The sequence below is a fragment of the Argentina silus genome, assembly GCF_951799395.1.
Source record: "Argentina silus genome assembly, chromosome: 3".
Taxonomy (NCBI): domain Eukaryota; kingdom Metazoa; phylum Chordata; class Actinopteri; order Argentiniformes; family Argentinidae; genus Argentina; species Argentina silus.
Window position 1 is genome coordinate 4,482,428 of NC_139657.1, and position 12,467 is coordinate 4,494,894.

Consider the following 12,467-nt stretch of genomic DNA (forward strand, 5'->3'; position numbering starts at 1 on the left):
TATGTAGCCTATGTATGCGCACCGAGGCAACGAAGTTACACGTTCAAGTGAGCCATTAGTATGACAGAGAAGGATAGAGGGTTGATGATTATTCTAATGCTCGTCATAGACTGAGGCATGTGCTTCCTTGAGAGGGAATGGTCACCTCTACCTCACACACCTCTTCTCCAAAGAATACCAATCAATGCAAACTTGAGTAATACAAAGGACGGCCGGCGGTATAAAAGAAGTACATCGATGTCTGTGCACCTTACATTCGCACTTCCCATCCCTCCGCCACTGTCTTGATTCAGGTGAGCATTACCTTTTTATTCATTATGAATATGACCATGTTAAGGCACTTATTTTTTTAGGTTTTTGATTTTCAACAAAAACACTGGCCTTTTTTGGGAGGGCCTTTTTTACTCCAGAGAGTGGTCTTTTTACCTGTGTGCCTGGGTAAACCAGAGTGCAAGAGTATCTACTTACTGTACCAGACAGTTGGTCTAGTTTGCATATGCTCAGACTCATCAGAGTGGTTAAACACTAATTTAAAGGGTTAAGCCTTTAAATAATTACAACATAATGTATGGAAAATTCTAACTATTTAGCATTGCATTCAATTAGACACATATTGAGGTTTTACCCAGAGGGAATGATGTAACAACCCAATTCCCCAGTGTCTGGAGCAGGAGTTCCTATCTCAGTATCTTGTAGGTAATTGAGAGCCTCACCACTAACACTGTCCTCTCTGTCACACTGTCTAGCCTCAGCTTCACACATACGATCTGGAGGAAAGATGACTTTCTACGATGACATTTACCCATTCTACCCTCTACAAAGGACCTCCTTCATCTTTAGCACCAGCTTGCTCACCATTATTCTGGTTTTCTTGGTGCTCGCAGTCAGTTTCCTTCTAATTTTGCCAGGAATACGAGGAAAGTCGGTGAGTTCAACCCGTCAGATAACAAACTGCTCAGTGTAATTGTACATATTGACTTAACGACAGACTGATTATTGCTGTATTGCGATTGAAATACAGGTTAACGAGGTTTGATGAAATGTGTAAAGATTGTATTATGTCATTGAAGTTATGTCACTGAAAGATTTAGGAATTGTAATCAAACTTTTCCCCCCCTGTCCTCCCTCTTTTAGAGACTGTTCTGGCTGTTAAGGATAATCACCAGTTTATTTATAGGAGTCGTAATAGTGGGTGAGTAACTAACTGCTTCCTACAATTTCGGTCATTGCGTTTCATTGATGAATTGACTGGTAGTCATGGAAATCATTCTCGTCTCGTTGTCATGACGAGCCGCTCATCATTTCACCCTCCTCCCTTCCAGCTCTCAACTTCACCAGTGACTGGGCTGAGGCCAGAATGACAACTAACACCACCTACAAGTCCTTCAGCAGTGCTGCGGTGAGCGCAGAGATCGGCCTGCACGTGGGACTGTACGGCATCAATATCACCTTAAAAGGTGAGTCGTTGCCTCTGTAGTAGGTTGGGATGTTTGTCGATAAGGTACCTTTAGATAAATCAGTCTTTTGCGTGTTGCAAAATGTATGATATTTTAAGTCCTTAGGATTGGTTGCTAGAAGTCAGGCAGAAAGTGATTTATTTCATACTGAGTTACCACAGAGCATCAAATCAGCTGATGCTGTGCTTGAAAGCGTTCGACTGTTTTGTGCTCTCGTGCACTATTCTCAATGAAAACGGACGCAGGGCTAAGGCTTTGCCTCATCTTAATCTTGCTGTGTCTGAGATGTGTCTCGATTGTGTCTTGTTCAGTGTGTTGCAAGTGTTTGAATAAATGACCTTTGTCTTCTATTGTCACTCCAGGAACTCCTGTGAGGCAACTCAACGAGACCATAGACTACAATGAGATGTTTGACTGGAAGGACACCATTGACAAAGAATACGAGGAGGCCCTGGAGAAGGGCCTACCAAACCCCATATTGTACATCGCTGAGAAATTCACCCTCAACAGCCCCTGTGGCCTCATCTATCAGTACAGATACTCTGGACGATACGCTTCTGCCACCCTCTGGTAAGACCTTCAACCCATCTATACGCAACCATTATTGTTCTGAGTAACCTTTTATTTTACAGCCATTTTAGCTGGTATTTCCCCAGTATTTACAACTAAACTGTTCGGTCGCTGTGATAACAAGGGTTACTTTCTTTTTCTCAATATGTTTTGCCGAATTGGTAACTTCCTTGTACTAAATGGTTTTCAGTGAGTCATTATCGCTCTTAACAATGCCATGAAAAAGATATGTGTTGATAACATTTTCTTTTGCAAACACAGGACAGCGTTTTGCTGCTGGCTGGTTGCCAATATCCTCTTCTCCATGCCAGTTATCCTCTATGCTGGTTACATGATGGTGGCCACAGCTGCCTTCATCTTCTTCTCCTTGGCCTCCTTCTCCACCATCATGAATCTGCCTTCATGCATTTTCACCATAGGAACCGGATCCTTCGAAACAGTCTACAGCCATTCATTCTGGCTGGCACTTGCCACAGGTAAAGAAAGAACAACAATTACCTTTATCGATTACAATGTTATAAGGCTTATTGTTTTATTTTATTTTATTTTTTTACAAAATTAAAATGCATCAAAATGTTTTTCAGGTGTGCTGTGTGCTGTTATTGGGATACTGGTCGTGCTGTTGGATTGTTTGATCCCAGAAAAGATGAAGGTGGCTTTCAGCGTAGGTGTGGACAATTACGAAGATGATGATGATGCTTTATGGGGGGAAGGATACGTGAACTCCAGCTTCCTTGAAGAAGTGACCACTTCATCTTCGAAGCCAACAATCAGTACTGTAAGTGTCAATGAAACAAGAGCATTACAGTGTAAGTAATATGAAATGTGTCACTCAGTTGATTTCATTTCATGTTATTTGTCTCTAATGTGTTTCAGATAAGATTATGAACGTCTGCCTGTCATCGCCCAGGCAGCTTTCTCACCTCGCCGACATTCTCTCTACTTGAAAATCATCATTGCAGAATACGTTACCGAGGAAAGGTGTTTCCATAGGGACCAGTTGTGACGACGTCAGTGAGCCTGTATAGTCTATTTAGTTGTGTAAATAATGTATTGTACATAAGTGTTTTACTCTGTTAATTACATCATTTGCAATTATATGTACTGTGCTGTATTTATGTTAATGTCAGGTCCACGTATTGTAACAAATATAATACAAATGTATTTGATTCATGCACATAATATTCACGGACGTTATTGTTAGAGGCCGACCGATATTAGATTTTTGGGTCCGAGACGGATGACGATTCGTGGGGGTGAAATTTCACCGATAGTTGATACTGTCGATTTTTGTTTTTCAGTGGTGTGAAATGAAAAACATACATTTTTATTTGTACACAGAATTCCTTTTAAACACAGGATTCAGAAGAGAAACAATGGCAAAAAGATGCTCACAGCCTGATCATCCTCTGAATTATATTACTTATACTCAAAACATAAAAAACGCAATGTGAAATGCAGTCTTAACGCATACCGTTAGAATACCTCCTGCACTTTATTGTTGCTAACCACTGTTATTTCCAATAATGGTTTATTCCAGCCAGAGCGAGTTGGCGAGTTGCCAAAAAAAATCACAAGCAAAACTTGCATCCAGGAAATTAGTGACACAACACAGTATTTCAATAGGCCTGCCTTTCATAGGAGCCTGTCGGTCAACCTCGGCTGCAGTGAGAATGAACTGCGGCAGCCAGATTGTCTGTCCACCACGTGTGCATGCAATTAGACCTTCCCATTTCTGCTTCATCTTAACTCACACCGATGATAAACGAAGTTAGGCAATTCAGTTGATATACTCAAGAAGCGCCAATCCATGCGCATGACACAATGACTGTTATTATTGTTCGGTCAGTGTGCGTAGCCTACTGTATGCGTTAATGTTACAGCAGATGTAAACGGGTCGACTATATCTAACCAATGTTGGTGGGCTAATCAAAGCACAATTATAATCACAGGATTTCCTTTGACGCAAACCTATCTTGTTCACTTGCTTTGATTGTTGATTAGTAGACGATTGTTGATTAGCAGCCAGGGCCGTCACCAGGTTACATTTTATACCGAGGTCATGCACAACCCATGTAAGGGTTCAGGAGGAATATATATCCGATATATATCTGTCAGGCTCTAGTTATTGTGTAAAGAATTCAAGATTGGTCGATCTGCACCTTGTATAATGTGCGAAACCCTGCACAAACAAGTTGTTCCCAAATGCCTGCAAATATGTGACTGTTAACTTTATTTTCAGCAATGCATGGAACGCCATCTTATTAAAACACATTTTGAAAAGCAATAAGCGTCATGGAGGGTTCATCAATCACAGTGTATTCTTAGCATTGGATAATACATTCATACAGTGATGTACATTCAATACATACTCATACCCGATGTTAAAGGTAATCACCAAAATTGAATTCTAAGAATACATGTTGCTAGTATATCTTTGGCCTTCAGCATTGCCGCAATATTCACACCTTCGTTTCCCCTTGGCAATATAGAGATCAAAGGGTTTCTTCATACAGAACATTGTCTTCCCTTAGTAATCCTGCTTTGTCAGGTTAACTGCCATTGAAAATGTATGACTGGTCAACCCCTTCTTTACAATAAATAAGTTAGTTAACATGTACTGTACTGTAAATGGCATAACAATTATAATAACATTGTTTTACTCCACCTGTAAAACAAACTATTTACAGTAAAACTACATTATAATAACCTTGCACGTTATAAAAAATAAGGAACAAATAAAAAATAAAATGTACTGTTGCTATCTCTTTTCATAAGAAAATAATCATGACCTTGTATTTTGTTCTCACCATGTTCCCAGATCAGTACCTCACACAAACTATGGACAGCGTATTTACACATCATGCCATAATGACAGTATCGTTCAGGACTATGCAGAGAGAGCAATCCCCACTCAGCAGAGTAACAAGATACCAGAAATAAAATTATACAAAAATAAATGTTCCCAAAAGTCCCACCCACCTATCCGTCCGTCCTGCCCCTGACCTCCTCTAAGCCATGCAGAATCACTGGAAGAGTCCATGCAGACAGACTCTATATGTAAACTGGTGTCTCCTGTCCTGTTAGCAGTCTGAACATCACTGCAGGCATGGTCTTCATATTGATCTGCCAGGAAGGAGGTGGAGAGGGGAGTTAAGTGTTCATAGAACGTCATACAACGAATGAATGAATGAATGAATGAATGAATGAGTGAATGAGTGAATGAATGAATGAACATGAATAGCAATACATTCATAAATATGTTTATTTTCGTGTTCAATTGCGTTCACACACAATCCCATCCCTCATGTGATAATGGCGACAATGAACAAAAACAACTAACACAAGTTAATTCTATGACTGAAACTATCAAGTCGATGGAATTACTGTACATCACCCTGCCAGAGCACAATGTTATTGAGCTTGTGGGGATTTTTGAAAGAGGTCGAAATAAGAGGACTCTCTTTATTGTGTTCAAACGACGTTCACGCTCACCTCACCCACTGAGACCGACAGGGTCTGGACAATCTTCTCATGTGCCATGGCAACCACGCTCTGCCCGTTGATCTCTATGATCCTGTGGCCGACACGAACCCCTCCGCGTTCTGCAATACCACCCCGCATCAGACTGCAGATCTGGGGAGAGAGCAAACCAACAGGGTCAGCTCTGGCTGGGTGGCAAATGAAGAAGCTAAGGGTCCTGAGTTACACTTTATAACACACAATCGCTAATGTCAACTGTGAAATGGTGTTTTGTCTTTAAAAAATGCACATTTGTCTACGTTAGCCTGTAAAGTTGTGTAATAACTCTACCAACGCATCTCCATACATTACTATTTAACCCTCGTATTGTCTTCACTTTTTGGACCCTTTGGAAGTCTTCGGGTCAAATTGACCCGGGACATTATTGGGGCTTTAAAAGCAATACAAAAATAAAAATTTCCATTCAAAACTCTTTAACATATATTGTCTTTATCTCAATTCCAAACAATATAGATAACATGTACGATTAATATTTGCAATTAATCTCTGCTAGATCATATTTAACAGTGGAAGTGTAATTCGTTTTTTGTGATAAAGTTATAATTGATGTAAAAAATCTGCTATAATAAGGACTTGGGTGGAATGCTTATCTCTGAAAAGTTGAAATGAAACAATGTTTTCATTGATGTTTATTATTTTTGAGGAGATATTCTCATTTGATTTTCATCTTTATCTTATTATAATCAAAGCTGTGAAAAGCAAATACAGGTGATGAACGACAATAGAAACACGAGAACCAAACTTAGATCGATTTAGTCACTGGATATGAAATACATCTCTCAAAAATGTCTCAAAAATAATTTGAGATGATTTACAATAAATAGAAACACAAAACATGAACGAAATGTACACTGCTTTATTCACTGTCAATGAAATACAGTACACTGAAAAATACATCTTTCAAACAATTCTGAAATAATATTGGATACATACAATTTGAGAGTATGTGTCCTACAGATGTACTTTTAGCAGTTTCTGCATGTGGTTTGTGTCTTTGAGTCCTTTGAGGGTTCACACACCTCGCTGTGCTTCCTCTTGTTGCCACCAGCTGCAATCTAGAATAATGAAAATACTTTATTAGTTCAGGATTTTTTTCCCACCACATCTTCTAATAGTCAATTTCAATTTGACCCACATACATACAGAGATACTCAGAAACATACACACACACACACACACACGCACACATAAACAACAACAACAACAGGACACTTACTTCAGGCACTGGAGGTTGTGGTTGTGTGGGTCGTGCAGGTGGGACAGCAGGAGCCTCCTCCACCCTCCTCACTATGGCTAGAGAAGCTGGGTTCCTGGGCACATGTTGTCTCCTCTGTATGTGCGGTGTCACCAGTGCTCATAAGCATCACATATTTGCCCTTTTTGGGTATGTAGGATACCAGGGCCATGTTGGCCGTAAACACAAAGTGGGAGGAATGGACTGGCCTGTTCGTTACAGTTAGAAGCTGAGGTGGGAGCTCTGTCTTATTTTTTCTGACTGTTCCACCCATTGTCAGCTTTCTTTTGAGAAGTTCCTGTCCCGGGCTGTACGATGTGAAAAAATTATCCCAAGTGATGTTGTGGCCACTGAGGCCCTGTGACATATCCAGTACCACCCGTGTCCCCTGGTGTCTCTCAGGGTCTCCTCCCTCTGGCTTCCCAGAATGTTTTGTAACAACATTGTGCAGATTCTGTGTTTGTGTGTGTGTTTGTATGTGTGTGAGTGAGTGTTTGTGTGCATGTTTCTGTGAGTAGTCTGTGTGTCTCTGTGTATATGCGGGTCAAATTGACCCGAAGACCTTGTGAAGGACATAAATGTGTAGGGGGTGTATAGCATGTGCACTCAATGATTTTTCTTTGACATGTTCTTCACAGTAAATAAGCCAAGGCCATGGAGTTTCAGGTTGAAAAAATGTTTCCTTGTATATTTTTTCTTCAAGTAAAAATTTAAAACGGGTCAATTTGACCCGAAGACCACACAAGGGTTAATGTAAAAATACAGGCAATTGGATGATTGTGCAGAACCAGTCTCACTCATACTCACAATGCCGTTCTGAACACTGAAACCAAGCTGGAACTTGAGGTCAGGCCTCTTGATCAGGACAGTGGTTACAGGGGGGCAGCTCACGATGCTCAATTTCACCTGCACCTGATTCTTCAGGCCCTGTGAAATGAGAGCAGGGACACACATATGACAGAGAAGTCAAGTAAGGTAAACTTCCTCTTTCAAATTGCCATTGACAGTCATATGGTCATTGACTGGCGTGGGTGCAGCTTTATTGCATGCTTTGCACCTTGATGATGTTCTGACAGGTGGCTAGAGGAAGCCCCACCAGGCTGGTGTCGTTGATGGACATGATCTGGTCTCCAACACTGAGCTTGCCAGAGCGGGCCGCGGGGCCACTGTTCAGCATGTTTGCCAGGATGACCGTGGGCAGGATGGAGCCCCAGCCAGACTCCACTATGACCACCCCCAGGATCTCTCCCTTCTGCTTCTCCAGGTGCAGCTGAGAGACAGAGAGGGAACAGATAGTCAATCACCTCAATGCATTTAAAAAGTATTTTTTTAACAATTTCTACTATTTGTATTTTGTCTTTTTTTTTTAGCCTTTTTAAAGGTTTTAAGGTGCAATATAAAAACAAAAACAACCAGTGGTGGAGCCAGCATGGAGTGGGGGAGAGGGGAATTGGGCTGATGTGGCCGACCTAAATAGCCTGCAGGGCCCAGGTGCACCACATCAGCTGACGACCCCCCCACCACTGCACACCGGCCCCCTGTGAAGGAGCACAGAAACAGGACAGCCCAGCAGACAGGGCGGGAGGGGCCGTTGCAACATATTTCAGTTGCAACATTTCAGTTGATGGAGAGTAAAGAAATGCATGCATCACAGTCACTAGTCAAAGTCCTGCACCAAAGCAAGCGCCACACCTCTTTACAGTTGTCTGAGTTTGAGAAATGGACAAGGTCATCGTTGTACATTTCCTGGGAGTTGATGATGTCACTGTATTGTTTCTGACTCAGGTCCTTGGGGTTGATTCCATTGGCTCTGAGGAATTCTCTGTAGGCCACGCTGAATGCCTGACCGATGGACTGTGCAATGAGTTGTGCCTGCAGGGAAGGGGGGGGGGAGGGTTGGTTGGGGAAAACTACTTAACGGAAACGCTATTCAAGTTGACAACAATACAGAGGTGAGAGAGAGCACACAGGTAAAGGTGAATAAGACAAAGACAAAAGACAAAGAATGATACGTACAATCACAGAATGAGACACACTGTAGGTTAACCAAGTACAACATGAGAAACAAGAATTTTGGTGAATAAATGGGTTTTCATATTAAGCAGTGTACCGCAACTGTACAGTAGAGGTAGCTGGTAAGTGGAGGTAGGTGGAGGACGGGGCTCATTGTAATTCATGGAATGGTATCATGGTATCATGAAATGCATGGAATGGAATGAGAAATGGTATCAAACACGCGTGTTTAATTCCACTCCTCATTCCATTCCATGCATCACAATGAGCCCTAGAGTCCTCCGACTTCTACGGTACTTCCACCATCCTCCACTGACATGAGGGTACGTAAGGGGGAGGCTGGCCAGGCCGGCACTCACGTCTTCAGACTCAAAGACATAGCAGATCATCCTGTACTGTCTTGTCCCCTCAGTAGTGGAGAGTGGGGCCTCGGTGCAGTCCTGTGAGGTGGTCTGAGACATGCGCCTACGCGCCATCAGAACCACGATGCTCCCAATGTCGGCGATGTAGGAGATGGTTCGCAGGGCACTGTCCATCATCGTTTCCTGGGTGAACGAAAAAGAAAACATATATTTGATAATACTGTACGACTACTAACTCTACTAACAACTAACTCTACTAACAACTAACTCTGTGTTCAATCCCCAGCAGTATCACTGCATGGTGCCTCAAAAAGGTAAAAAAATTATAGAAAAAGATTAATATTAAAAGATAGAAAAAGATTCATATTAATAGCCCCCAAAGGTTTGGAGTTAGGTGGTAACAGAGTTGGAGACCTGGGTGTCAGCATTCAGCACTTTGACTGCCTTAGTGGAGATGAAGAGGTCCACCTCCGTCACCATCTGAGAATCTTCATCTTGGGTCTGGCGGTAGACAAAACATTGTGAAAAGGAGTGCGAGGGCGCCACCGTGTGGCTTAAAAAGCATACACAAACTGTGAGTTTCCTCCATGACTAAACCCTGATGAATTGTGGGTAAGGAGACTATTGACAAACAGTTCAGTCGTGTGTGGTTCGGTTGAAACAGAAGGCTAAACAGTAAGACAGGCAGACAGAACTGAATACAATATACCACTTTTCAGAAATCAATGTGCAATAACATTGACTGTGTAGACTAACATAAGACTATAAGACTGCAGTTGTGTTTGGTTGGGGATACCCCAGCTTTACTGCACCCCTCCTTTGCTCATCCTCATAGGCAGGATGTGGAATACCTTGACACAGCTCACAGCCTCTTGGGCCTGTGTCATGCGGATAGCTTTAGATGGGTTCTTGTCAGACAGCAACTGGGTACAGCCAAGGTAGTTAGCAGCAAAGATGATCCCATCAATCAGGTCCTCTGGCTCACACGGACCTGGCACTACGACACAACCAAAACGGCTCTGAACATCAACATGAACATAAATGTTGCCTAGAGATAAATAATTTTCCTCACTCTATGTATGGAATCCATGAATCATATGGGGAAATTATATTTACCATCCACAAAGCTTGGAAAGGAAGCCTTTTCCTGCGTTTCCTGAAAATAGACACATCCATTAGTGTCCACTAGTAGATGATTCAATAAGTCCTGTTACTTCACAATTTGGATGATTGAGAACGCCATGAATTGCTCCATTTACCAAAAGATTAAAGATTCACCTTAGGTTTATTGTTGCCGTCATCTGGTGCCTTGGACTCAGGGCATTGTGACCTCCTTGGCTGCTCTGGGACATCCTGAGGCAACTGTAGCAAAGTGAAGGGAGATTAAACTGACAGATGAACAGACTGAGAATCACAGGGATCACAACAAACCCTGTCCCATTCGCATGAGTTACCTGTTTCTGTTTCTGTGTCCGTCTCTGTCTGTCCTCCAGGGGCTCCCTCTGTGGCTGTGTATCATGGCATGGGGCCGGGGGTGGTTTGACAGCTCTGGGCTGGCTCTCCTGGCTGTGTGGGTGCTCAGGGGTGGATCTGGGGCTGGTGGTGCTCTCACAGCGATGCTGGCGCTGGGTTTGGGTCTGGGTTTGGGTCTGATGGGGGCGAGGAGGAGGGGGAGGGTGTGGTTTGTTGGATCTAGGTCTGGGCCTGATAGCATCCTCTCTACAGTCCTGTGGCAATACCTCTTGGTTCAGGTCAGTGCTACTGTTCATGCACACCTTGATCTCAGACACTATCTGCTCAATGTCCTCCCCAGTTTCCTTCCTGCCCCTTCCCCTCCCCTGCCTCTGCTCCTCCTTGGAGCCGATGTGAGGGGACTTGCACACTAAGCTCCTACGGCCCTCTGGGATGGCACAGTTCCCTGTGGAGCACAACTCATCATCTTCTCCTACCCTGTCCTCTCCTTCTCTCTCTCTAATCCTCTCGCCCTCATTCTCCGGGTGGCTGACGGACGTCTGACCCTGTGCTTTATCCTCTGTCTCAAAATCCTCGGTGTATGTGTATGCTTCGCCATCTTGCTCCTCCTCTGTCTCCTCCATCTCGTCAGGAAAATACTCTTCATCCTGGCCCTGGCCTTCCTCCTCTTCCTCGTCACCAGCCGTGGGGGTATGGCAGGGACTGAACTGATGTTGTGAGTTATGAGGCTCTGTATCTGGCTGCTGTGGCTCATACACCTCTTCAGCGCCATAACGCGGATTTGGTTTGTATTGGTCAGCAGCACCGCAGCCCCCCACACCCTCCACAGAGGTGCTCCCCTCAATGCTGTCCCCCTCACCCTCCACATAGGTGCCCCCCTCACCCTCCACATAGGTGCTCCCCTCAATACTGTCCCCCACATCCTCCACATAGGTGCGCCCCTCACCCTCCACATAGGTTGCCCCCTGAATACTGTCCCCCACATTCTCCATATAGGTGCGCCCCTCAATGCTGTCCCCATCACCCTCCACATAGGTGCCCCCCTCAATACTGTCCCTCACATCCTCCACATAGGTGTGCCCCTCAATGCTGTCCCCCTCCCCCTCCACATAAGTGGCCCCCTCAATGCTGTCCCCCACATCCTCCACATAGGTGTGCCCCTCAATGCTGTCCCCCTCCCCCTCCACATAAGTGGCCCCCTCAATACTGTCCCTCACATCCTCCACATAGGAGCGCCCCTCAATGCTGTCCCCCTCACCCTCCACATAAGTGGCCCCCTCAATACTGTCCCTCACATCCTCCACATAGGTGCACCCCTCAATGCTGTCCCCCTCACCCTCCTCATAGGTGCCATCCTCCGGACAGTAGTCTGTGTAATACACCCCGTCCACGCCTTCCTTGTCTGCGGGCAGCACCTGGTCGTAGTCCTGCTCCACATCAGAGCCCAGGTTATCATACTCTGAGCAGCTGTCCTCGTCCATGCTATCAGGGCTGGTGTCACAGCTCACGGGGGGATGGTTAACTGGGACAGGTGGTTTTAGCTGATGGTTGTTATTGTCCAGCTCACTGCTGCTGCAGTGGGGGTGCTGAGGGCTCTCACTCCGCAAACCCTGAGGTCCTTCATCAGGTTCCTCTGTAGATCCAGGGCCAGGGCTGGGCTGAGGGATGGGCACAGATATCCGGGTGATGGTCCCTGGCCTCTTTCGATGAGCCATGGCTCACACTATCCTCAGTCCTACAAGACATCAAATAAGCCTCAAATTACAGATGGAGTTGCAAGCGGATGGCACACAGAATGTATCAAATACAGGGACA

The 12,467-nt window shown here is 44.3% G+C and overlaps 2 protein-coding genes across 2 annotated transcripts; one reads left to right on the plus strand and one right to left on the minus strand.

Annotated features, from left to right (window-relative positions):
* Nucleotides 1-778: 778 nt before the first annotated feature.
* On the plus strand, nucleotides 779-2,974 carry duox2 (dual oxidase 2; the record flags this gene model as incomplete). Its single annotated transcript, XM_083665686.1, has 7 exons — nucleotides 779-925; nucleotides 1,135-1,192; nucleotides 1,323-1,457; nucleotides 1,820-2,027; nucleotides 2,289-2,503; nucleotides 2,612-2,800; nucleotides 2,904-2,974. 7 exons carry the CDS (start codon nucleotides 779-781, stop codon nucleotides 2,972-2,974), a joined length of 1,023 nt encoding a protein of 340 aa, XP_083521812.1.
* Nucleotides 2,975-5,081: 2,107 nt separating this feature from the next.
* Nucleotides 5,082-12,367, minus strand: apba2a (amyloid beta (A4) precursor protein-binding, family A, member 2a; the record flags this gene model as incomplete). The annotated part of the gene is made up of 11 exons (XM_083665687.1): nucleotides 5,082-5,153; nucleotides 5,523-5,663; nucleotides 7,612-7,731; nucleotides 7,862-8,074; nucleotides 8,497-8,676; nucleotides 9,177-9,362; nucleotides 9,594-9,680; nucleotides 10,031-10,176; nucleotides 10,296-10,335; nucleotides 10,458-10,541; nucleotides 10,634-12,367. The coding sequence occupies 11 exons, from the start codon at nucleotides 12,365-12,367 to the stop codon at nucleotides 5,082-5,084; spliced, it is 3,003 nt and encodes a 1,000-aa protein (XP_083521813.1).
* Nucleotides 12,368-12,467: the final 100 nt, after the last annotated feature.